Source organism: Mytilus edulis, chromosome 7 (assembly GCF_963676685.1).
Source record: "Mytilus edulis chromosome 7, xbMytEdul2.2, whole genome shotgun sequence".
Classification (NCBI taxonomy): Eukaryota; Metazoa; Mollusca; class Bivalvia; order Mytilida; family Mytilidae; genus Mytilus; species Mytilus edulis.
The window spans coordinates 22,817,339-22,844,144 of record NC_092350.1 but is presented as its reverse complement, the minus strand read 5'-3'; the positions used below and the strand labels follow the sequence as shown (position 1 = coordinate 22,844,144).

The window sequence follows — 26,806 nt, the reverse complement described above, 5'->3', positions numbered from 1 at the left end:
AATTTACCACTAGGATTGAACGTAAGTCATGAACAATGCATTATACTTACAATCAATCTTAGTTGTAAGTTTATTTGTGAAATGGACTCCAGGACCTTTACTGTATTTCAAGGAAACTTTTAAAGTTGTTTAACCAATGAAAATATCATAATGATTTATTTATACCATAGAACCTGTACCAGCCCCAGACGGTGGTGAAATATCTTGCGGTAAAGTTAATTTAGCATGGGATGACCCTGACTTGTAGTTGATGACTAATAATTGAGATTTTCCTAAAGTTTGTCAGTAGTGATGATTTAGAGTTGACCAATGAATGCAATTTTGACCAGTGATTTTCCTCCCAGCACGTTATAATGACCACCACTAATCCTTGTGATGTGATGTTTTTTCAAATATGTTCCTACTGTTCAAATTTTGTATTTAGGGGTACCTCAAGATGATATGTTGACTTGATTATTGCTATAATTTGCTATAATCTGAACATGCCCTTTGTTGTTATGCTTTCTGGAATACATTCAGTACCATTCCTATCAATTAGGTATTGAATCACTTGGCAATTTCTCTCCAAAGCTATGAAGTTTATTTTAGTTTGTTAAATGTAAGGTAAATTCAACAGAAGTATTTAGTTTCCTCCCAGCAATAATGATTTTTATGCCTTACAAATGTTTAAATAGCTCTAGTTAAGTTGAGCAAAAAAAATGGTGAATTATTGAATGCGTTTTAGGTTAATATAAGTAGTCCTCTTTTTAGAGTTGATCTTAAGTTTTGATGCAGGCTTTTGATATGACCTTTAATTGTTTGTTTTCATATAAAGAAATCTTAAAACAAATCAAATAAATCTTGTGGGTGTCATTTCCTTTTACATTATCTCCCCTCCTCCAAGTTTAACAAAGACAGCAGGCGATCAGGTAAACAACTAAGTTGTGTGATTTCTCCTACATATTCAGCTAATTCAATATTCACATGATTTGACTTTATTGATGTGATAGCACTGATTTAATTACTATAACCAACATGAGTTAGGAACTTATAAACAAAAGAACCATCTGTTCCATACAAATATATACTTCCAACTTCCTGAGTTTTTCTTCCCCTATAGAATCATGCCCTTATCAAGGTCATTGACTACAATGGAATACAAAAAAGAAATTGATCTTTATCAGGAATGTTCAGATCCAATACCGTCATGGCAAAAATGTATAATTCTTGAATGCATGGGCTAAAATGTTTCAAAATGTTTGGGAATCAAACGCTTTGATAAGCCTTTTCAATTCCACTTATTGAACACACCTTGCATGATAGTATAAATCATAAAGAAATAAGAGTGTTGAGTCACATAAAGTTGTCATAAAGTAAATCTTAATGATATAACTTTTGCTTGCTCAAATTTTGTTTTAAAAACAAGAAATATTAAGTTCACTATGTACAGGTACTATCAGGTTATCTGCTTACACAAGTAATGTAACTTATTTATCATGCATACAGGTCTAGTTATATCCCTTGGTTGCTTTTTAATAAGACAAACAAAATTAGTTAAGTTAAATACATGGTTGAAGTGGCCCTATATTCGATGACAAAGCTCTGATTTTCTATTGATATCAACTATACTGTACTTTAAGTATTCTGTATATCCCTGTCCCAAGTCTAGAGCCTATAATTCAGTGGTTGTCGTTTGTTGCTGTGCAACATATTTGTTTTTGTTCATTGTTTTGTACATTAATAGTCAGTTTTCTTGTTTGAATTGATTTACATTTGTCATTATAACTGACTATATAGTCTGGGCTTTGCTCATTGTTGAAGGCAATATGGTAACCTATAGCTGTTAATTTGTGTGTGATTTGGTCTCTAGTGGAGAGTTGTTTGATTGGCAGTCATACCACTTCTAATATTTATATTCAATCCCAGCAAAATAAACTGATATAAATGTTGCAGTGTTTTACTACACACAAAAGTTAAAACAAGATAGAAAATCTACCAGGGAAATTGGAATGAAGAGATTTCTGAATAGTTAATTGAAATAAACAGTTGGTGTGGATCCAAAAAAAAATATAGTAACTGACCAATTTTATGTGTCAGTTGTAAGTTGTAAGTTTTATGTTTTTCGTCTCTGTGGAGTAATTGTCTCTTTGGCAATTATTCCATATCATATTCTTATTTGTATATACCGGTAATAAGTAATATTTTATGTCTTTTATTTATGAACAGAGCAGGAGTGTATGAATTTTATATTTTAATGCTTTTTTAATTCTTTACTGAAACCCTCTGACCCGAATGTTGACCCAGGACAATACAAATGTTACTAACCAACATTGCATATTAAGCATCATGATGACTTCTTTCTTTCAACAAGCTCTACAATTTTAATGACACAATGCCTTTGCTTTGTTAAATGCATGATGAATATTTTGCCAATTCTTTTAATGATAAACCTACTATCAAGCCTTTATGCAAATTGTTTTTATCATTGAACTAAAAATTGTCAAACTTGAAAAAATAACAAGACATTTTACATGAATTTTAGCAAAAATTTAAGCAAAAGAAGATTAATTTATGATTTCAAAGTTTTAGATATAAGTTTTAATAAATGCATACTAATTCCATTGCATTAATTAAATTAATTTGAAATAGTAAAATTATTGAAATTTTATTAAAGTATTTCAGAATTTCAAAACAAAAAATATATACAGCTGGGTTTATCATTTTAAAGTACATAGCTTTGTATTGATTGACAACTAATATATGCTTTTTTGTTTTGTTTTTATTTCTGCCTGCTTCTGTAACCTGTTGCCATGGAAACAGAATCCAGTAAGTTTAAGCCACAAGTGATGTCTTTAATATTTAATGAAAGGAGAATATCAAGAACTCAGGCTTCTACAATAACTTGACTAATTTTACTTATCTCTGCTTGTTGGGATCAGATGATAACAAATTTCATTAATCAAATGCATTCTTATCATTTAAAAAATTACTTACTTCATATTTCATGCAAATACCTTTACAACAGTGTGGGACTGTTGTACAGTTTAATTCTAAATTGGTATGCAGGAAAAAGGAGTAAAATTTATTGTGGTTATGGTTTATAGTAAATGTTTTACACTTTAAATGATGCAATTTGCCAAAAGAAAAAAGTGAATTAATATTGATATGCATATTGTAGAACCCTGAATCATTATCATTACATATTGTGGTTATTGTTATATGTTAAGTTTTAAATGTATTGTCTGCTGAGACTGTTGTTTATTTAAAAAAAAATATGATTTAAACAAGCTAAGGTGGCATCAAACACCTTGACTAAAATTAATTTGCCTCGTTTCATTTTTCATAATATTTTGACAAAATATTTACTTTGGCCCTTTGACAAAAATATAAAAATTTCAAAAAAATTAAACTACATACTTGGTCAGAAAAATATCATTTGATATATAGCAATTTGACAAACATTAATTTTTGTTCGTTGAGAAGCTTGATATTTCCCTAGCCAAAGAACGTGATTAAAATGTTTAGCGGATTTTTACAGAGTTATCTCCCTATAGTGTTATGTACCACCTTAAGCACCAATCATACACATTAAAGATCTCTAGCAGGGACATATATCAATGTATATGTTTAAAACTGCAGTTTCTCGGCCCAGCATGCTATGTCATATGTCTTGTTGTTGAGCATGATGCATTGTTTTGACTTGGACGTGGTACTTGAATATTTCTATATTTTGACTAACAAAAATAAGTCTTCATCAAGACTATACATGCATTGTTTGAAATGAATGATTTTAAAAAATTGCCCATTTCTATATCTCTCCATACACCATTACATATAAGAATGAGTATTATATAGATTGGGCTTGGTTAATAATGGTATAATGATTGCAAATATGGAACAATTTTGCAAGTGGTTTATTGTTTACAGTGAATGTATGTAAAAAGCTTTAAATTTTCAATGATAAAATAGCTTATTTGGACCAAAAGGATTTAAATCTTTTATCTTTTCAGCTTTGAAATTACCTTGATACACATATTATTCAGCTTTGTATAATATTAAGTAAACAATTTCACATTTTGATTTGTGAAACCAGTTCCTTAAAAAACCATTTCCTTTACAGTAGGTTTCTGCCTTTCTTACGGTGAAAAAAAATGAAGGGTTTCACATTCAGTACACAATGCTTACACCTAAACAGAACCAAGCTTTTATATGAAATAAAACTTAGACATGTAGTTCATTACAACCTACAATAAATCTCAAGTGGAAAATTCTGAAGCAGTTTTAAGTTTATCAATTTATATTAAAGGTTTCTTAGATTAGAATGCTTTGATATTTTCTTGATTCAATAAATATAAAAACAAAAATTCAGAAATATCAGGTTCAAAATTCTAAAATTCCATTAAGAAAACCATCCTTTTACAAGTGAAATAAAAGAACAGAGTCCATGTGCCCCTGTGTTGCTCTAATTTCATCTGTCCAAGGGCAATAGTTAAGAAAAACAGATTTTCGAACTTGTTTAATAAATTGCTGATATAAACCTTTGATATAAGTTTGATTAAAAATCAAAATATAAATAAAAGGGAATCAATCTTGATTTCTTGTTCTTCAAAATAGTTCAAAAATTTAGTTTAAAGTATTGAAATATCCAGTTTAAATACCTCAGAATTGAACTGATTTATGCTAAGTTATTTACCATGGATAATGTATTCTTTCAGTCACAAAATTGTCAATAATTTTACAAATATTTCTTAAACCAATAACTTTAAAGTTTTATTTTGTGCATTTCAAAGAAAATACATGTACTAATTAATTCTCAGTTATATTTAATGTTTGACAACTTGAAGAACATGTGATAAATACTTATAGACAAGCAACACCTCTTGATGTCAGTCAGTGAGTTCTTAGCTTATTGCTTGGAGATTGTTTATCAGCTATAGGACAGGTGTATTTTACTGTTGTTTTCACATATTTAGCATGAAGTGTTAGACTTGAGCACTTTTTAAACTTGAATCACTCAAGCAATATAATATGACCTTAAAATGATGATCAATATTCTCTTATTTATTTTTGACCAACATTTGTAAATGTAGCAATTTGCTTTGATGTAAAATATTTTTTTAACTATAGTAAATATTCTTGTTTCTAATCATCATACCAAGTTTTCTTTGATTATAGGTTCAGAAGAGGATCAAGAAGCCACTGAAATGTTGGTTGGTAATGCCCAGAATCTGATGCAAGCTGTGAAGGAAACAGTTCGTGCTGCTGAAGCTGCCTCCATCAAGATCCGTGTAGACTCTGGGTACCAGATTCGTTGGCATCGTAGAAGACCATGGTACACCACTACTTCTTAAGAAAACCAATGCTAGGATTTTTAAATTGATAGACATTACAACTGAAGATCAGCGATATATTTTGCAATAATTTTTACATATTCTTAGAAGAAGTATTTAAGACATTGTTTTAGATTTGTTAACAGAAAAGTTGAATATACAAGGAAGAATGTGTTTTTTTGTCAAGCATTTTTATTATATTTGTAGTGATAAAAAAATTTGATAAATGTTATCATGGAATAATACATCTAATTTGATGTAAAATTAGTGCTTTTTTAGATATAGCAAAATATGCACACCTAGTGACTGCTGATATTTTTTCCACATTTTTAGATGTGTAAATGTTTTGCATGGTACATATATTGTATATTTATTCACACTTTTCATTCATTATAAATATAACACATGTATTTGGGTTTATTGTCAGCATTAATATACAGCTGTCTGTTCGTGGGATTTCTTTATGAAATATTAACTTTAACACCAATTGTCCTTAAATATTGGTGATTGTATAACTGCAATATGTTGGATAACGTGACTATGAGCATGATACCATGAGGCTAAACTTTGTTCTCAATCTTGAGAACAAATAGGTTTTTACCAAATTTATCTACACTTAAAAGTTGTTTTCAGTTGCTGGAACTAGATTTCTGAAGAAAAATTTGATAAAATTATTATTCCTTTTTTTAAGACAAAGTACTTTAACTATTTTTCAGATAGTGTCTGTAAAGTAAACAAGTTAAGTTAATACTCTTGATAGAGCAAGATACCATCATTCATATTAGTTACCAATTTGTTTTGAATGTCAGTCCACCTGTGAAATAGTTTCATTTTGAATTTTGAACATGCTTTATTTTGGAAAGTTTGGTATGTTTATTTAATAGTATATAGAGTTTTTAGTTCATTTAAACATGTGAAAATATATGGTGCTATGTATATAGAATATGCAAATAAATATGTAGTTTTACATAGATTTCTATCAATATCAAATTTGATGAATTTTATATATTAATGAGAATGAATGATGATACATGTTTGTAAAATGATAATGATAAAATCTGAAGCCACTTTTGCGTAAACTCTTACAGAAATCTTTGCAGGCCATGAATTACTTTAAATTTAAGTTACAAGTATGGTATTTGTAAAAGGTGATACAGATCCTAACAGTTTTGAAAACTAATGTCAATTCTGTCTGAAATGGTTTTTTTCAAATTGAATGAAAAGAGTCCATGTAAATCTGTATTGCCATAATGGGAAGTAAAGCAAAGATAACCAACAGAGTTTTATTTTTATTAACATAGGATTGTATAAACTAGGCATTCTGGTGTTAGAAACAACTTTAAAAAAAATCTGATTAATTTTTTTTCTAGTTTTGTCAGACATTTATCACTGAAATAGACATTATACATTATTTCTTTACCAGAAATACATAGCAACTTTTCCTCTCCTTGAGGTTTGGATAATTAAAAAAAAAAGACTTAATCTGCAATGATAATGTAAGGTTGGTTGGGATGAATTGTATTACTGAGATAAAGTGTACATTTTGAGACAAAACATGTTGAGATGTTATTATTTTTAGTTTTATTTAATATATTGCTTGTTTGGTTTTATTATTAATTATAATTTGTTTTGTTTTTGATTGGATATATCTTGATAGGATTTTTTTTTAGTTAATAATAGATATTATGCACTTTTTTTTTACTAAATAATTGAAATAATGATCTGTCTTGGTATCAAGAATCTGCCTGCAGAGTATAAGATTGTTTGTTTTTGTGTCCAGAAAAATTCTTTTCTAAGCAATATCAATTAAAAAACTTGAGTCCTGTAAAATGTAGTACTAAAATTTGAAAATATCTAAAGTTCTCTTTTATATTTGATTTAATGCTTGTATGTTAAGTGATGGTTTATAAAAAAGATTGAAAATATTTAATTAAAAGAATATTATATTGAATAAAAGATTGCATTTTTAAATGTTATGTCAAATAAAAATGATTTTTTTAGAGTATGTGTCAGTCAAAAGTGAAATATTTCAGCTGTAATGGGCATGTCCCCTGGATGTGCCTCTGTTTTTATTTTTTTGTTTGTTTACCTCTTGAGATCCATTTGATATTATTGCAAACTTTAAGCAAGAAAGAGTTTACATTTAAGAAGTATTTTTATGTGTTAATAAAGCTAAAATATAAATATCATAATGAACATGATAAAGAAAAATATTCTCATATAGTCAGTGGTATTAAAATCCTTTATAAAGAATGTAATTCACAGTTTAAAAAAAGTGTTCATGCGTAAATTTATAAGTTGTTTTGAATACAGTTTGACCTATTGTCTCACAAAAGCAAATTAAGTGGCACAATTTAATTTTATAATATATATAGAGTGTTTTGGAATATATTAAAATATCATATATTAAGCATATGTAGATGCTAGTACCACCTAACTATGATGTTGTTAACCTTACCTAAGCGAAAAGAAATTCTCCTTTGATATAACTTTTGATATAACTATAGTAAATATTGTGTTATCCTCCTTTCAATTTAAAAAAAAAATTGAATATAATATGATGTCATAAGCAATCTGCTGATTTTTTAAAGTTAAAAAAAAAACCAAAATGAATTGAAATTTAAAAGTCAATAATATAAATTGTACACTAGCAACGACTTGCAATACCATAGACAGTCTTTCATATTTACCCAGTTGTTAGTTTATATATAGCTATTGGCTTATTTGTACAAGATATACAACTTTACAACCAATAAACATTTTATAGAAATAGAATGCTTTTACATTTTCATGTTTTAATTATACCCAATGCCTTTACATCTAGATGATAAACAACTGATGGTTAGTATGCTCCATGTACATATAGATTCTATCAATGCATCAAGTTTAATACCATATATATCCACTGCAAGGCTTGGAAATTAATCAACAGGCCAGGAAAAGGATTAATCGTGTTAAAATAAGGGAAAATTCAACAATAGCTTTTACTTACGTCTTACATTACTTCAATAAATGCTGTCAATAAGACAATAAGACTACATGTTCAGGAAATGTTCTAAAAAAAGCTATAGAGAATTTTATCTGAAAAATGAAGGCAAGAGTGTCTACTTTGCTTCTTGGTAGTGTGGACAATATTGGTAATATGAAAATCACACATTTTAGGCTGACCTTTGAATGATTGAGAATTTGCTTGACGATTGATGATTAAATAGTAGACAATGCTTGTCTTATGGACGCTACCGGGCCTGCTTTATGAGATCATGTGAGTCCCTCAGTGTTTGTTTGTTATCTAGATTTGTCACTTTCCAATCGATTTACAAGATTTGGAAATAGGTAAACACCTTACACTTTCATTTAATGAAAAGAAACTCCCAAACGACTGTCATACAAGTGAGAGGTTTAGCTAGCTATAAAACCAGGTTTATTCCACTATTTTCTACATGAGAAAATGCCTATATCAAGGCTGGAATATGACAGTTGTCCATTCGTTTGATGTGTTTGAGGTTTTGTTTTTGACATTTCATTAGGGACTTTCCTGTTTGAATTTTCCTCAGAGTCCAGTATTTTTGTGATTATACTTTTTGCCTTTGATTTTGATATGTTCAACTTGTTTTATCATAGCAGTTACTCTTATTCTATTTATAATGAAATGGAGGGAACAAGTGATCTTTTGAACCCACAATTTGTTGCATCGAAATTCTGGTACTATTGGTCATGGTTACTCTTTTCGTTTTTTGCCTGTCTTTCCTTTTAGTGCCCAAAATAATAGGTAAACTTATATTTTGAGACTAAAATAGAAATGATAATTTAGGTTTTTAAATGTGTTTTATAGTTGTTGTCACGCCTTCGACGAAAATCGCAGTATGTGAGAAGTAGATATAAATACATTTTGGCGGTGGCGTAAACAATTTGTGTAAAGCTTTATATTTATATCTCAGAAGGAAAAATACCTGGACGCTTCATACCTTGTATGCAGATCCCTCATGTGACGAAGTTTCCGGCTGCCAATTGTCCTTGACCTCATTTTCACGGTTCAGTTTTTGTTTTTGTAATGTGAATTTCTCACTTACTATGCGTTGTTGTATAACTATATTTTGTATATAGGTCCCTTGCAACTTCAATATGTCTGTCAGACAGAGTTCACTTGACCTCGACCTCGTTTCATGGATCAATGATCAAGGTTAAAGTAACTGAATAGCTATCAAAGGTACCAGGATTATGATTTAGTACGCCAGACGCGCGTTTCGTCTACATATGACTCATCACTGACGCTCATATCGAAATAGTTATAATGCCAAACAAGTACAAAGTTGAAGAGCAATGAGGATCCAATATCCAAAAAGTTGTGCCAAATACGGCTAAGGTAATCTATGCCGGGGATAAGAAAATCCTTAGTTTTTCGAAAAATTCAAATCCAGTTTTGTAAACAAAATTTATAAAAATGACCACATTATTGATATTCATGTCAACACCGAAGTGCCGACTACTGAGCTGGTGATACCCTTGGGGACGAAACGTCCACCAGCAGTTGCATCGACCCAGTGGTGTAAATAGGTATCAAAGGTACCAGGATTATTATTTAGTACGTTTCGTCTAGATAAGACTCACCAGTGAACCAACTCCTTTGTAGAACTGTATAGTACAGAAGGATGCCTCTATAAAAACCATAAATTAGAAACTTAGTCTATTTATTGACTAATTATAAGTGAAAACACTGTCACAACATGTTTAATTTTATACCCTGAAGGTCCAAAGTTGAATGAGAAGATAGGTGTTGACTAAAAAAAATGTTAAAGCTTACTTTATTGAATAGATTATTGTAATAACAGTTAATAAATAAGTGTAAAAACAAATGTAGAATGTCTTAGTTTGCATAACAGTTCTAATGTACTTCACAGCAAGCAACGCCAATCAATCTTTTCAAATAATAGAAAGTATGTCGGCAATGGACGAAGGTCTTTGCATCAGTGATGGAAATGACGCTGGACGTTGAATTTCTGTGGAGATGGATCGTCCTCTTCGCTGATCGAAAGATACTTGCATCCCAGGTATCGGAATATTTCCCTGTATGCTAGAAATATCTGAGAATGACCCAAAAAAACTTGTTTCAGATTGGTAACTGATAACGCTCATATCGGTTGATTGCTTCTTTTTAATGTACCTTTTTAAAGAATATGCCATTGGAGGACCATTCTTCATGTTAATATCTGTGAAATATTGTCTACCTTGATACTGTCGTTTAATATCTCTCCCCTGTATTTTAGTATCTGTCACGATGGTGGTAACATCCAATGGTAGTTCAGTTGATTGTGCCAAGTTACTTGCTATCTCAGGGAGTTGAATCGTTCTGCAATTCCACTGCCCTGGTGTTTCTCCTATATTTTGTGTATTTCTTCTCTCAGTAGACACATTAGTTACGCCTTCAGAAGATTTTCTCATACAAAACAGTTCTAAAAGGTAGCCTCTCCTTGGTTCTGCGAGAATTCCGAATGCGCAAGGCGTAAACAAAACAAGCAATATTTCGGAAAATGAATATAACACATTGGAGTCCGTCTTCAAAGCACAATCAAGATGAATAAATTCAGACGTGATGCGTAAGATACCAGGAACTGTGTAAAAAATGGCTTGAAAAATCAATGATAACATGCATTGTCGTAGTAAAATAGAACTCTTTGGATCATTTGGAAATGTCGATGTCCTGGCTAAAGGTCTGATTGAATTATATCTCCTACTTCGGACTTTGTATAAACCAGCAATTGTAACGATGTTTAAAATGATAGATATCATAAAAGCGGCGTCTTTTCCTAGAAAGTTTAAGACCCGAATTATAGTATTTGTCGAATCAGAAAATTTGTTTACCCATAGATTCACAGCATACGCAATGGAGAAAACACTCATGACTACCATTGAAACAAGGAGGTTAATTTTGGAAGAGTTCTTGTCATTCGTTTGGTCATTAGATGAACTGAGTTTTTCCAATAGCTTGTAACGATATACATTTAGTATCAAAATACTACTCGTGTGCATGCCATCGAAAAAGAAATTCGTTGTCTCTGAAATAGAAAAAAATACAAATGTTTTAAATAGAAGTCATTTAAACATGTAAACATGTTCTTCTACGGGATAAAACTATATTTGAGATTTTACTTATTATATGACCATGAAAAAATGTATGATTTTGCTATACACATACTTATATAGCTAGCGAAGAAATTAAATGATTTGCTGTCTTGTGTATTATTATGATACTTATATTCATTAATTAAGTATACAATAGGTTGTCTTTTATACTTCCTCTTATAATTTTCATTTCCATATTCTGTCTGCATGACCTTTTTACACCCCTATAAATTTCCTGATAGTTTTCCTTTTTCTTAAATCACATTCTATGGTGCAAACCTGTTCTGAATAATTAGTTATACAAATTGTAAAAACAATTACATACAAAACAAGTTTCTGCTTAAAATTTCTCCTTTACATGTTTGTTTTACGTTGTTTGTCCGCGAGTCAGTAAATTTATTTCCATGCTTACCTGTGCCGTTGAGGAAATCTATATTGTTCGATATATCTTCATGTTGTCCAATAACAGAAGAAACAAGGATACAGAAGCCCTTCAATGTGTTTGCTAAACAAGTAACAACAATGGTTAAATCAGTCAACTTGCGACGTGCTGAATTTTTTGTTGAGATCCACAGAAAAATGCTGTTAAATAATATACCTAGAAATAGTAAGATCAAGTTAACCCAGAAGTATACCGGCTTATCAAAAGGGATATACATCATTGAAAAGTTAGGTAAAATCTAATACAGATTATTTCCTCGCGACTTTATATCACCAAGGCGATAATTGATGCTGTGAATTTTGTTTTCAGTGGTAGTTGGTGTAGCAAAAGGTCAATGAGAAATTGTGTAAGCAACACATTTAGGAATGATTTTACCAAACTAGTCTGCAATAACAACATAAACGGTACAAATTTTCCTGCACCAGATGCGCATTTCGACAATTTATGTCTCTTCAGTGATGCTCGTGGCCAAAATATTTGAAATCCAAAGCTTATATAAAAGATGAAGAGCTAAAATCCAAAAGGTCCAAAACGTATAGCCAAATCCGTGAAAGGAATCAGAGCTTTGCATGAGGGAGATACATTCCTTAATTTATAATAATTTCTAACATTTTGTAACAGCAAATTTTAATAACACAAAAAAAATCCGTATTTTCATGCCAGTACCGAAGTACTGGCTACTGGGCTGGTGATACCCTCGGGGACTAACAGTCAACCAGCAGAGGCATCGACCCAGTGGTAGAAATAACATAAACGGTACAAATTTTCCTGCACCAGATGCGCATTTCGACAATACATGTCTCTTCAGTTATGCTCGTGGCCAAAATATTTGAAATCAAAGCTTATATAAAAGATGAAGAGCCATAATCCAAAAGGTCCAAAAAGTATAACCAAATCCGTGAAAGGAATCAGAGTTTTGCATGAGGGAGATACATTCCTTAATTTATAATAATTTCTAACATTTTGTAACAGCAAATTTTAATAACACAAACAAATCCGTATTTTCATGCCAGTACCGAAGTACTGGCTACTGGGCTGGTGATACCCTCGGGGACTAACAGTCCACCAGCAGAGTCATCGACCCAGAGGTAGTAATAACATAAACGGTACAAATTTTCCTGTACAAGATGCGCATTTCGACAATACATGTCTCTTCAGTGATGCTCGTGGCCAAAATATTTGAAATCAAAGCTTATATAAAAGATGAAGAGCTATAATCATAAAGGTCATAAAAGTATAGCTAAATCCGTGAAAGAAATCAGAGCTTTGCATGAGGGAGATAGATTCCTTAATTTATAATAATTTCTTACATTTTGTAACAGCAAATTTTAATAACACAAAAAAATCCGTATTTTCTTGCCATTACAGAAGTTCTGGCTACTGGGCTGGTGATACCCTTGGGGACTAACAGTCCACCAGCAGAGGCATCGACCCAGTGGTAGTAATAACATAAACGGTACAAATTTTCCTGCACCAGATGCGCATTTCGACAATACATGTCTCTTCAGTGATGCTCGTGGCCAAAATATTTGAAATCCAAAGCTTATATAAAAGTTGAAGAGCTGCAACAGTACAGCCTTCATATTGACATTTGAATTCATTCCCACGCAAGTTTGAAGTGAGAATAACAATATCAATTTTTTGCATCTGTAGCAATTTTCTGTTGTTACTTATATCATTAACAATTGAATCTTTTATAAGCAGAATATGTACAAAAACCTAAATACACTAGGGTCAAGAATGAATAGCCAAATCCACATAAAGTCAAATTAACCTGCTGGAGATTTGACCTTAGTTTCTTATTGTTTTTAAAACTTATCTATAAACTGAGATAATAAGAATGGTATGTTGTAAATCATGATAGTACCGAAGCACTGCCCACTGAACTGATACTCTTTCGGATAAGCTGTCTATCAGCAGAAATATCGACCGAGTGCTGGTATATGGAAATAATAGGAAGCATACACTTCTGAGAGTTATTCATGTTTAACCCCGCCACTTTCTGTATGTATTGGCCTGTCCGAAGTCAATTGCCTGTAATTCAGTGGTTGTCGTCTGTTTATGTGTTACATATCTGTTTTTCGTTCATTTTTTGTACATAATTTAAGCCGTTAGTTTTATCGTTTGACTTGTTTTATAATGTCTTATAGCTGACTATGAGCTTAGCTTGTTGTTGAAGGCCGTACGGTGACCTATATTTGTTAATTTATGTGTTATTTGGTCTCTTGTGGAAAGTTGTCTTATTGACAATCATGCCACATCTTCCTTTTGTTTTTTAAATAAAGATCTCCAAATGTTATATTCAAAACGTGCCATACTTAAACTATCTCAAAAACCATGACTTGGTTTTTGACCTAATGTTGCCTAATCATAAAAAAGAAGATGTGGTATGATTGCAAATGAGACAACTCTCCACAATAATGCATATGATAATGGTTGGATCTTTATATCTTTATAACGACCTTAAACATTGCGAATTTTCAAAGTAGAAAACGGTTTCACTTATAATAAAGATCGTAGGCACATTTTTGTATCTATAGATTTTCTTTTAAGCAGCGGTATGCTACTGTTGCCTTTATTTTTGAAGTACTACAGTATTGTATGCACTATCACCTACACTCAGATTCCTATTCAGATTCAAAATTAACCTACAATAACATGTTGATGGCGTCTGTATCAAATTTATTTGTGTTTGTATGAAATTTTTAATCAGTTGTGTTTTATGTTTGTTATGTATGTTTACACAGTTTTAGCTGCTGGGTCCCAAGTATAGTTACATTAGCCAATTATGTCTGCATGAGTCGGAAGTAATACTAAATAAATGAATAATAAAACCATGTTAACCCATCATTTTCTTCAGAAAAAGACTGAACCATGTCAGCATTATGATAGTTGTCTTCCATTCATCCGTTTGTTTATATTAAAAGAGGGACGAAAGCTACCAAAGGGACAGTCAAACTCATAAATCTAAAATAAACTGACAACGCCATGGCTAAAAATAAAAAAGACAAACAGACAAACAATAGATCACATGACACAACATAGAAAACTAAAGAATAAACAACACGAAATCCACCAAAAACTAGGGGTGATCTCAGGTGCTCCGGAAGGGTAAGCAAATCCCGCTCCACATGTGGCACCCGTCGTGTTGCTTATGTGATAACAAATCCGGTAAATAGTCTAATTCGGTAGGTCACATTCATGAAAGGGAATTCGAAGGGGATTGTAGTTACGACGTAAGGAACATATCCGATATCATTTGTGAAACGGTTATACCGTAACGGTCAACCAACTAGTGATGGCGTCCGTAAAATTTACGAAGGGATGATATCAACTTCACCATTTGGAACTCTTGGTTTAATAGCTTATTAACGTTTGAATATGTCAGGTTTATGGACGCCTACCTTTTTGAATTTTCCTTGGACTTCGATATTTTTTGTACAATCAATTTCATCGATTTGAAGAAGCACATGAATGCAATTTTGAATACTATTACAGAGAACCATATTATGAGTGACATCAGCTCTTACACAATCAGGATGACAACAGCACATACAGACAACCAGGATTAGAATCAGGATGACATCATTACATACAGACAACCAGGAGTCGAATCAGGATGACAACAGCACATACAGACAACCAGGAGTAGAATCAGGATGACATCATTACATACAGACAACCAGGAGTCGAATCAGGATGACAACAGCACATACAGACAACCAGGAGTAGAATCAGGATGACAACAGCACATACAGACAACCAGGAGTAGAATCAGGATGAAAACATCACATACAGGCAACCAGGAGTAGAATCATGATGACAACATCACATACAGACAACCAGGAGTAGAATCAGGATGACAACAGCACATACAGACAACCAGGAGTAGAATCATGATGACAACATCACATACAGCCAACCAGGAGTAGAATCAGGATGACAACAGCACATACAGACAACCAGGAGTAGAATTAGGTTCCCACACAAAACAACAAATCAAGAGCTACTAGTGTTACAGGCAAACTCCATAAAAAACGTTAAATATTGTTTCATCCTTTCTAGTAAGTGATCTTTAAGAAATATTTTTTTTCCTTTTAAGTTTCTTAAACACTTGTTAAGAACTATTATAAAACTTTGTAGTAAAACATATAAAAATCATGGAATCATTTTCATTGTTTGGAGATTATAAAAAGCGCCTTTGGTGTATTAGATAGATTATGTGTTTTTAATGATTTTGTTCAATTCGGTTGAAAGCCATGAATTTTAAGGACAACTTTTAAAGGGACACACATATGAATACAAAACACTTGTTGATGTAAATTAATACGTAAAATAAATTTAATCAACAAGCTGCAGGGGTTCATTCCCTCTATTCCCACTTTTTATAAATCTGGTAAGAAAAGGTAAAATTTCATGTGGGAGTAGGAGGAAAACTTGTGCAAACAAAGGATTATACTGTACAAACATTTTTTTAATCAACTGTTAATTGACCGGTGTTTTTTTTTATTATGATGAGAACAGGTAATAAGTTATTTTTGCATCTGTATGAATTCTGTTTTTTTTTAAACAAAATAAATATGAAAGAAATTAATTTAACACATATAAGTAAATTATTTTATTACTTTTATAACACAAATTCAACTGCAGATTCAAGCAAGCATAATATAAAACCAATTAAACAACAGCACTAACTTAAAATCAAATCACACATTGTAGCAGAAGTATACAAATTTATTAAAGTTAATCAAGCTATTCCACTTAAAGAAGGCGGAAGGCTGCATCACCAAACTCTACTGTTGTGACTTCCTGGTCGCGGTGTCTAACCTCAAGTTCGTCTAATCTGCAGTTGTTGATTTCTTCATACTTCTTTTTGGGGGCCACTCTCTTCCCACTGGCTGTATACTGGATCATGGTCAGGGTGTTTCAGAAGTTTAATTAGTTGAAAGATGTTCAGATGTGGATGCATGACATGCTTCTTCAGGTTGCTGTGTCATCCCTCTAGATGATTTATTGTCCTTGCTCCTTGTGTTAAGTAGTGGTTCAAACGGTGACTGTTCTGTTTTACCAAGTATGTTGTTACATAGTCTGTACATTGTGTTCTTGAAAGATGGAAAAGTTGGAATGTTCTCTACAAGTTCTTGTGTATTGTCGTTCCAGTAGTCGGTTCTGAGTTTATCTAGTTCTTCCTGATTGCTCATGCTTTGAAGAAAAGTTTACAGTTTTCACCCATGCCATTATTTTAAATCGTATATTATTTCTCCAAGTATTTATATTTTTAGAGTATACTTTTATTCCATATCTTAAGATTATACTTGGTTATAATATTATTTATATTATGATTTATTAGTACAGCAGACATTTTAGGTTACAAATTCAAAAAATTAAAAATAAATCTAACCCCAATCTATTTATCATATTTTTTCTTTATTTTTAAGAACAAATTCAAAAAATTAAAAATAAATCTAGTAACCCCAATCTATTTATCATATTTTTTCTTTATTTTTAGGTTACATATTCAAAAAATTAAAAATAAATCTAACCCCAATCTATTTATCATATTTTTTCTTTATTTTTAGGTTACATATTCAAAAAATTAAAAATAAATCTAACCCCAATCTATTTATCATATTTTTTCTTTATTTTTAAGAACAAATTCAAAAAATTAAAAATAAATCTAGTAACCCCAATCTATTTATCATATTTTTCTTTATTTTTAGGTTACATATTCAAAAAAATAAAAATAAATCTAACCCCAATCTATTTATCATATTTTTATTTATTTTTAGGTTACAAATTCAAAAAATTAAAAATAAATCTCACCCCAATCTATTTATCATATACTTTTTTCTTAATTTTAAGTATTTCTTTGATGATTTTTTTTACAAATAAACAAGGTGTTATACATAAACAGTGTACCAAATATGTTATGCTTTAAAAAAATACATGCAAATCTTAGGTGAAATTCTAATTAACCTTGATTGTTATAAAAACAAATTATTTATCAAAACATCCATTGTTATTTGCAAGTGGGAATAGAAGGAATAGTATTTTTAAAAAGTGGGAATAGGAGGAAGACACCGCTGCAGGTTTTAAAATGCAAATCAGTCGAAAAATAAAACAAATGAAAACCCACTATTACATACAGTTCAGTTTTAAACTGAAATTTCTATACTAACAATTCCTCTTTTCCTTGTTTGAACTGTTTTGTCTTTTATTAATTCCAAGAGGATTAATAAACTGAGCTTTCAACTCACTCAGACACAGTTGACCTAAGATGGAGTAAGTTATTATAAGGTCATTTTTGTTCGTAAAGCTCTTCAACTGTTTTGGTCCTTATACATTTTTTCAAGATTTTTGGTTTAGGGTACTTTGGATGAAGGAAATCCAGAAAAGCGCTTTAGATACACAAAATTCATAAATGTTTAAAAATTTTACAACACTATTGAATTGACATCTTTTTGAGAAGACATACAGTTTCCAAGTAAGTTTAACTTTGACACAATAATTTAGAAACCAAATAATAAACAAACATCGTTATAATTAAATTTTTAATCATCTCCAATTTAACGCCATATGTACCTTTTTGACATTTGTCAATGTATCCACGAAAAAAACCCCTTCATATTGTGACTGCTGTTGTTTAGAAATAGAGGAATATGCAGAACAGCTCAATTGAAAATTCATCAAATGTTAATTTCATTTTAAAGAATAGAAATTGAGTTCTGAAAAGGGTTTTTAACAGTTTGAAATTATTAAAATGGATAAATATTTGACATATGGAGATAACAAAGATAACAAACGCCTGTTAGTTTGTTAAAAAAAAGACAAAAAAAAAAAAAAAACACAAAAAACACAACACAATTTTTTTTTGTCAGAATACTGTTGTTTATGCCCGCGTCACAATGTCCCGATTTTTACGCCGATGGCAACACGATTATGGAAATTTTCAAAATCGGGACTGATCGTATCCAGATCGGGCTATTCGTAGTGCCATCTTTAACCATCGTAGAACCATCGGCCACTTTTTATAGCCTTCGGGGACAACTTCGTGAAGGGTTCTAAATTTTTTAACATGTTAAAAAATCCCCGAAGGTGCGTCCGATGTTGAGGGTTCGTATTGAGTTCGTATCACTATCCTCACCATCTTAATGTCACCGGGAATGCATCTTTGAACATCGTATTGCATTCGTACTTCCATCGTTTCCATCGGGCAGTTTTGACATTACGATGTCTACACGAATGAATCACGAAGCTACCCGAAGGTCTTACGATGGCAACACGACTTCGTGAAGACCTCGTGATCCCGTCGTGTTGCCATCGAATAAAAGTACGAAGGCGACAAGATGGAACTACGACGGCAATAAATCCAGTTAAATGTAAGTTAATTTTCGCGCTAAAATACATTTAAAGTGCCATTCGCGATATGTACTGGTCAGTCTAATACGACAGTTAAGAAAGACGTTCACAAAACATTGAGCTCATATCATATTCTATGAGAACAAGAAAGGCGACAGCGTTGTTTCTATTAATTCAAATGGAACACGAAGAGCAGCTATTACAGGCTCAGGATTTACTTTTACAAGTAAAATATTATCTTTTGTCAATTTTTCATATCAAGTAACGTATTGAAAATCATAAACGCGCCTCGTACACCAACACTGCAGATACACGTATATATACGGAAACCAACTTTTTCTTCATTATTATGATTTTTTTATGTATCGTTTGAGTTGTTGTCACACGAATGTTTACTCCATAACCATTTTGTTTTCTATATGTCATATTTTTTCCGCATTTGTTGCTTTCCCCACATCCTTCCTTTTGTCTATATGATTATGATATTCTCTTTTAAGATAGATAATTAAACATGGGCATAATTATGAGTGATTATTCAGACTAGTGCACACATTTTACAGTTCAAACAAGGCAATGCCGAGCGTGGCATCCCCTCGTATGTAACATATTTGGGACAAATATGGACACTATATTTGTATATGACACATGCAGAAAATGGTACATTTAATATGCATATTTGATACATAATCTATTTTTTTAGAAATCAACCAAAACATTCAATAACTGGAAATACCTTTAATATTGTCTTTAGAACCAGCAGGTAAAAAAATGATTCCTGTGTATTATGCTATGTCAATGAGAAAAAAACAAGTCCATCTGCATGACCTTGACCTTTGGCATTGAACGTAAAAAATGTCATATCATTACAAGGAGGAACAATATACCAAATGTGGTTAAAATCTTTTGAAGCATATTGGTTTTAGAGTGTCCACAAGGGTGATATTGCCTTGTATTACAACTGCCACTGTGACCTTGACCTTTGAACTTTAAAGTCAATAGCGCTTAAGATATTCTAAACGAGTAACACCATACCAAGTTTTGAGCATTTTGGTTCTAGAGTGTCCATAACAATTTTTGCTACACGCAACTTACATGTAGTTGGCGAGGGGATAATCAACTAAGTTTTATAAGAATTAGACAAAAAGATCGATTTCAATCGTGTAGCCTTCGTAATTCATCGTGTAGCCTTCGTGATCCATCGTGTATGCTTCGGCTGAGATATGAAGCTTAAATACCCGTCTTCGGTTAATCTTCGTAATTCCATCTTTTGCTATCGTATATAATTTCGGCACCATCGTATAGACTTCGCATTCGGGTGTCCATCGTATATAAAAATCGGGACAGTGTGACGCGGGCATGACAGATGTCCAAATCTTACCATCAATTAAAACATACAATTAATATAAAGACTTTAAAAAACCTGAGGGAATCTCGTTTAGTCTTTGTTTACTGTTTGGTTTTGATTGTTAGTGTCTTTGACATGCTAGTGAGACACAGAATAATTGTCATTCTGTTAGTCAACAATTTTGTAATGTTTATCGTAGAACTTATGCGTCGATTTCAGTAGAACTCTTTCATATTTCTGTCAGGAGAATACACGTGTTGATAAAGTCAATAAAAAGAGACACGAGATGCAGAAATAAGCATGGAATGATTAAAAGATAGAACATTCTAAAATGCACGAGATGTTATATTTGTTATTTTCGTGGGATTTTGTCTGATGCTTGGTCCGTCTCTGTGTGTGTTAGTTACATTGTAGTGTTGTGTCGTTGTTCTGCTCTTATATTTATGCATTTCCGTCAGTTTTAGTTTGTTACCCCGATTTTGTTTTTTGTCCATGGATTTATGAGTTTGAACAGCGGTATACTACTGTTGCCTTTATTTATTCAACTATGTGATTTTTGTTGCAGTTGAAAAATTAATTTTACACTTTGAGGTAACACATAGTCATAAAACTTATTTTCATGTGATACATTCTTGTTTTTCAGTTCAAACGAGTAAATATGATAATATATATAACACATTCAAACAATGTGTGATTCTAATTGTCTGGCATGCTACACAAATCTTACTAACTGTTAAAATCAAAATGAAGTGTCAGTATAGTTATTAAGAAATTTATTACATGGTATCACGAGGTAATAAGAAAACAAATGTTAAAATTGATTTGAACAAGGTGTCAAGTATTAAACCAAGAGGTTCTGATATTTGCAAAATATTCCCATGTCTTATTGGAATGTCAAGATATAATACTAAGATGAACAAATTACCACTTCCGAATATGTTATAAAGAACATAAAACCAAGCGTCAAGCAAACAAACAACTTTGCTGACCATACGAAAGTTTTAGAAATCAGTATGTCCAATGGGTTTGGAAAATTTGTATTTTGTAATGGTTCTGTATTAACACAGTAGCCAATGTCACTGTAATTTTCTAGATCAGTAACATATAGTGACGTGACTTTCGGAAAAATAATCCATCACCGCCAATATCAGTATATATATTGATGATGCTTTTTTACATGAACAATCCAAAATTTTTGATTGGGTTCCATTAGCATATTCTTCAGAACTTGAAATCTAAGAAACAACAGACACGTATTCGTCTGTCTCATTTTTAGACTTATCACTCGAATTAGACATAAGAGGTTATCACAGTACCAGAATCTCTAACAAACGAGGCGATTTTAATTTTTAAATTATCAATTACCCCTACCTTAGTAAGATTATACCCGCTTTACCTGCATATGAGATATACATTTCCAAATCCGTCAGTATTTAAGAACTTGCAGCCGATTACAGCTACCCGGGCATTATAAATCGTCACAAGTGTCTGAGAAGAAAGTTAACGAATCAAGGTTATGTCTTGTTCATTTTTTCAATAATGTTCGTAGGAAGATACCAAAATCCTTGTTGTTAATATTCCATATCAACTTCACTAATGATACATGATGGTAATTTAGTCTTAAATGCATGATTGTTTTTATTAGTTGTAAGTGGCTTTGAACTAGCTGTCAATCAACTCCGAGTATTCTCAGATCTGTACCTAGTGTCTTTTTGTCTATCTGATGAGTTAAGCCTTTTTCAACATATTACGGAGCGCACAAAGTGTCAGTTGGATATTTAAAATGTAAAGTGAAAACCTACGTACCTCAGGTTAAACTGTATAGAAGAGGGACGAAAGATACCAGAGGGACACAGTCAAACTCATAAATCGAAAATAAACTTTATAGAATGGTTGGTATGCTATTTTTAGACGAGAAAGTTCAAGAGAGAAGTTGGAATTGATGATTAATTTTTAAGGGGAATGTTCTTGATCTGAAACAATCTAATATAGGAGTTAGTGCCCCTGAAATGTTTAATTATCAGGTTTATTGATTATTACTTTTACTTGGTTCATTATATAGCCATATACCTTTACCATTGTTTACCAAAATGTTGGGTGACATATGACCTTGAAAAATGCCAACCGGAAGTGACCTTGAGAAAACCGGAAATAGCCATTTTTGCACATTTTTCATGAAAATCGGAATCTACATATTTTGTAATCTTAATACATTTACTTATCACTGTAGCCTAAACGTGACTTTTGATAAACCGGAAGTGGCCAATTATCTTCTTGCCAAACGGTAAAAGTATATAGAAACTTTATATTTTTGGAATCACTGTTAAAGAAGCTTTCATATGAGACTAGAAGTGACATTTACTTCACCGGAAGTAGCACATTATTTAACTCAAAAGTATATGAAAACCATTCATTTATTGAATCAGTAGGAAGAAACTTGCTTCTTTTCATAATTTCTTTGATGTGGAAAGACTTTCAATTGTTCTCTGAATTGTTGTAAATATTCCTTCTTTCAAGTTTCAAAATCATTGTGAGATATTCATTTTGGGATTTATTCACCTTTTCAATGTAAATAGAATTCCAGTATATTGGTCACTGTGTAGCAATCTTATTAATGCAAAAGCAGACAATTTTTCAGAAATTATGGGACAAAGAGTATAAAAATGTTGAATGATTGAATGAATTCTGAGGACTTGCATTTTGTTTTTGTTTAATACCTGACACAAATGTTTATATATATATCCACTGACATCTTTTCAAGTGAAAATTAGTTCATTCGAAGTGTTATATTTTACACTGAAATCTTTATTTTCGACTTATGTCCTTTTGATATCTTTCGCCTCTCTTTATGAAAACTCTAGAATTGTCAAGATCAAATTTACTGTTTAGTGTTCGAGATATTGATATGCAATAGCATAGTACTTAAAACGTTGAAGCAATATTAACTAAAATTTATATTTGTCAATATGTTTTGACCAAGGTATCGCGTTTTTTTCACTTAGCTGTTTCCGAATTACTTGTCTTTCTTATTTCAATAATCTAACTATGCCCAAAAAAAAGAAGAAAAAGACAACAATAAGTAAATAGATACTCTCAATATTAAATCTTAAATGCGTTTTCAATTATTAAAAAAAGATTGATCGTTAAAAAGTGAACTTTAATCAAATGTAAATGTCAGTGTATCCTGATATTTTGTTACAGTGGATTAAATAAACTCATCATACATACCAGGACTAAATTTTTTTATATACGCCAGACACGCGTTACGTCTACAAAAGACTCATCTCTGACGCTCGAATCCAAAAAAGTTCAAATTATTCTAGTGAGAAACATTTTTTTGTGGATTCAGAGAAACAATATTTAGTTGTTGGTATTGACAATTGACGTTTTTTATTTCAAATTTTGCTTATTGGCTTTCATGAAATATATATATTCTTAAAAGTTAAAATAGATCCAAAATCAGCTATGACTTATATTTCTTAATCTTAGATGTCAATAAAATGCAATCTTACCATTGTAGTCATCATGCATAGTAACTTAGTACGCGAAAAAAAGTAAGTTATATGAAAATAAGAAGGAAACTTTATGCAACTAGATTGTAGAAGTGAGTTAAAATACTTATCAAAGATACCTGACTTAAGATTTAATACACCATACGAGCGTACCAATACCTGCTAATGGGTCAGTAACACACCAGTGTTGGACACGAGTCACACAATTAAGTGTGACAAATTCTAAATTGCACTAGGTCAACAATGTCTCTTCTTGTAATAGTATGCAAATTAAATTTACACTTAGAAGTGAGACAAACTTATCAAACTGTTTTTCTGTGATAAAATCTGCACTCAAAGTTTTAATAAACCAATACGCACAGTTATTAAACACTCAAAAGTATGATTATATCGCTTAAAATTAAAGTCTTGCTAACGCACTGTTCGGTTTAATGTTAAAAACGCTTATAAAATATGCATTAGCAAAATGTCAAAAACTTCGAGGTACTTTTGAATTTAAAACAATTTGCGAGTATGAAATCATAGTTATTGATCTTTTACCTTGTTAATAGAAATATGTAGGTTCATGTAATGATAAACTGATTAATTTAGAATGAAACTTATTATATATTAGAAACAGTTAGATTTTCAACCTTCATTAAAGGACGTCAAACCTGTCACGGTCAATCAAATAGTAAAGGCTCCCGGCATTTTGTTTAAAAAAATAACCATGAATAGGAATCGTTCCGAGGAGAACATCATAGACGGCATAGAAAAAACGACAGCAATAGCTCAGTCACCAGCATTTTGTTTCGAAAATACCAAAGAGAGGTTGAACATCATGAGTCGAAAAAAAAACTGAAAAATCCTTGGCAATAAAAACATATATAACAACATAAAAAGCAAAGACTGGGAAACACGAGCTACCAATTGGAATTGTCCAAAGGTGAACATAGAAACCACATAATCGGCATAATAGTTCACTTAACAGATAATGAGAGAGTTGAAGATTCTGAAGGTGTGTCATAACTCTAGGAAACATGAACCTCGTAGTTGATTTCAGGCGCTCCCGTTGTGACGAGCTGATCATGCCAATGGAAATTTCAAGCTAAGCTGGGACAATAAAAACAAAACAGACATACCAGATTTTGTCCTTTTCTGACTACAACATCACCGTTCCAGAGATAGGGTATGCAAGAAAATGTTTCCGGAACACTATTTCATCCAAAAAAAGATTGGAATTGAGTATGTGGAAAATTCCAACAATTCAGATTCAGAATGGCAGTTCCAACAGTTATCAACGCCGACCGTCGCAATGTGTGATATTTCTGCGGCCTACACAAGTGTCCAACCTAAGATAGATGGAGTTGCAAATGCAAATGCAAATCCTAATTCACAACAGAATTGATATTCTAAACTTAGTGTAAATTCACATTACAAAGCAGTAATACAGGATATTGTTTTTGGAATAGTAGGCGAAAGTGACCATATCCTGTTCTAAATGAAACAGAAAAAGTGGACCACGAATATTTGATTTTAATGTTTGACTAAAGACTGCAAAGATAATAAAGAAGTAGAAGCTGGACTTCTTTTGAACGGTTATTTTGCAGATTTCAGTGAACAAAAACAACACACAAACACTGGGTACATTTTCAATAAATTTATTGACATATGTCTTCGTCAATCATATATATGGTTTTAAAAGAGAGAACATGCTTAATGATAAAAAGAAATCCTAGAACATGCATTATGTTCGGTAAGTATTAACTGGAGAACAAAGTTTTATGCTGATAGATATATTATGTACAAATAAGCCTGCGTAAGCTAGATATACACAATTGTCTCGGACATACATTTATATAGAGTTGGGGGTATGGTATTTTTTTACACTCCAACGTGGTGAAGTTGAAATCATCATTCTAAAATGTTACGGACGAAATCACGAATATAATTTTCTATCACAGATGACGATCGACATTTTCTAATACTTGACTTAGAGCATTCCTTATAAAGGTTAATTTGGAAAAGCGCTTCGAAAACATAGAATAAAACCACTTTTATTTTCATTTTTAATGCAAGTACTATATACGTATTTTTGTTTTGCATACATCGTGTGTGATACGATTTTATGACAAAACCATTGAAATAATCAGGTAATTTATTTTATCATTGTATTTTAGGAAATGTATTTGTTTGGCCTTTTTAACATTTTTTAAACGAGCGTTACTAATGAGTCTTTTGTAGACGAAACGCGAGTCTGGCGTGGAAATAAAAATTTCGGTCCTGGTATCTAAGAAGAGTTTATTTGATTTGTATCTGTAAATTAATTTATGATAAATAATCGCTTTAACAAAGTACATTTGCTGTTTAGAATAAAAAAAAATCACACTTTTCATGTTGGTTCCTTGTATAGCCGACTAAAAATATGGATTTTTCTCATTGTTAAAGGTCGTATGATAACCTTTTTTCAGTTCTTTTATTTTTAATCTCTTCATTTTGACTTTGGTGGATAGTTGTCAGATGTGCAATCATATCACATCTCCATATTTGTACTTCAAATGTTCTAATCGCAAATTAATTGACCATAAAACATGACATATGAAGACGGAATCGCTCAAGAAAGTGAATTCATCGGAAAAATAATATCTGAGTTTCAAGGGTTATGAACGGATGCGAGCATATCTGCGTCGCACTTTCACAGAAAATAGAAATCAAGTTGACAAACATTTAAGACGCTATG

The 26,806-nt window shown here is 31.6% G+C and overlaps 1 protein-coding gene across 14 annotated transcripts in view; it reads left to right on the top strand.

The window, feature by feature from the left end:
• LOC139481041 (vinculin-like) overlaps nucleotides 1-8,084 on the top strand; it is a 48,349-nt gene extending 40,265 nt beyond the window's left edge. For 8 of the 14 annotated variants that reach the window (XM_071264091.1, XM_071264088.1, XM_071264084.1 and 5 more), the window contains 2 exons: nucleotides 171-209; nucleotides 5,155-8,084. In XM_071264091.1, the coding sequence (XP_071120192.1) occupies nucleotides 171-209; nucleotides 5,155-5,330 (215 nt within the window). In that variant the 3' untranslated portion in view covers nucleotides 5,331-8,084. Of the gene's footprint in view, nucleotides 1-170; nucleotides 210-2,205; nucleotides 2,215-5,154 lie in introns of all 14 variants that reach the window. The other 6 variants (XM_071264092.1, XM_071264090.1, XM_071264085.1 and 3 more) reach the window with 2 other exon arrangements.
• Nucleotides 8,085-26,806: the final 18,722 nt, after the last annotated feature.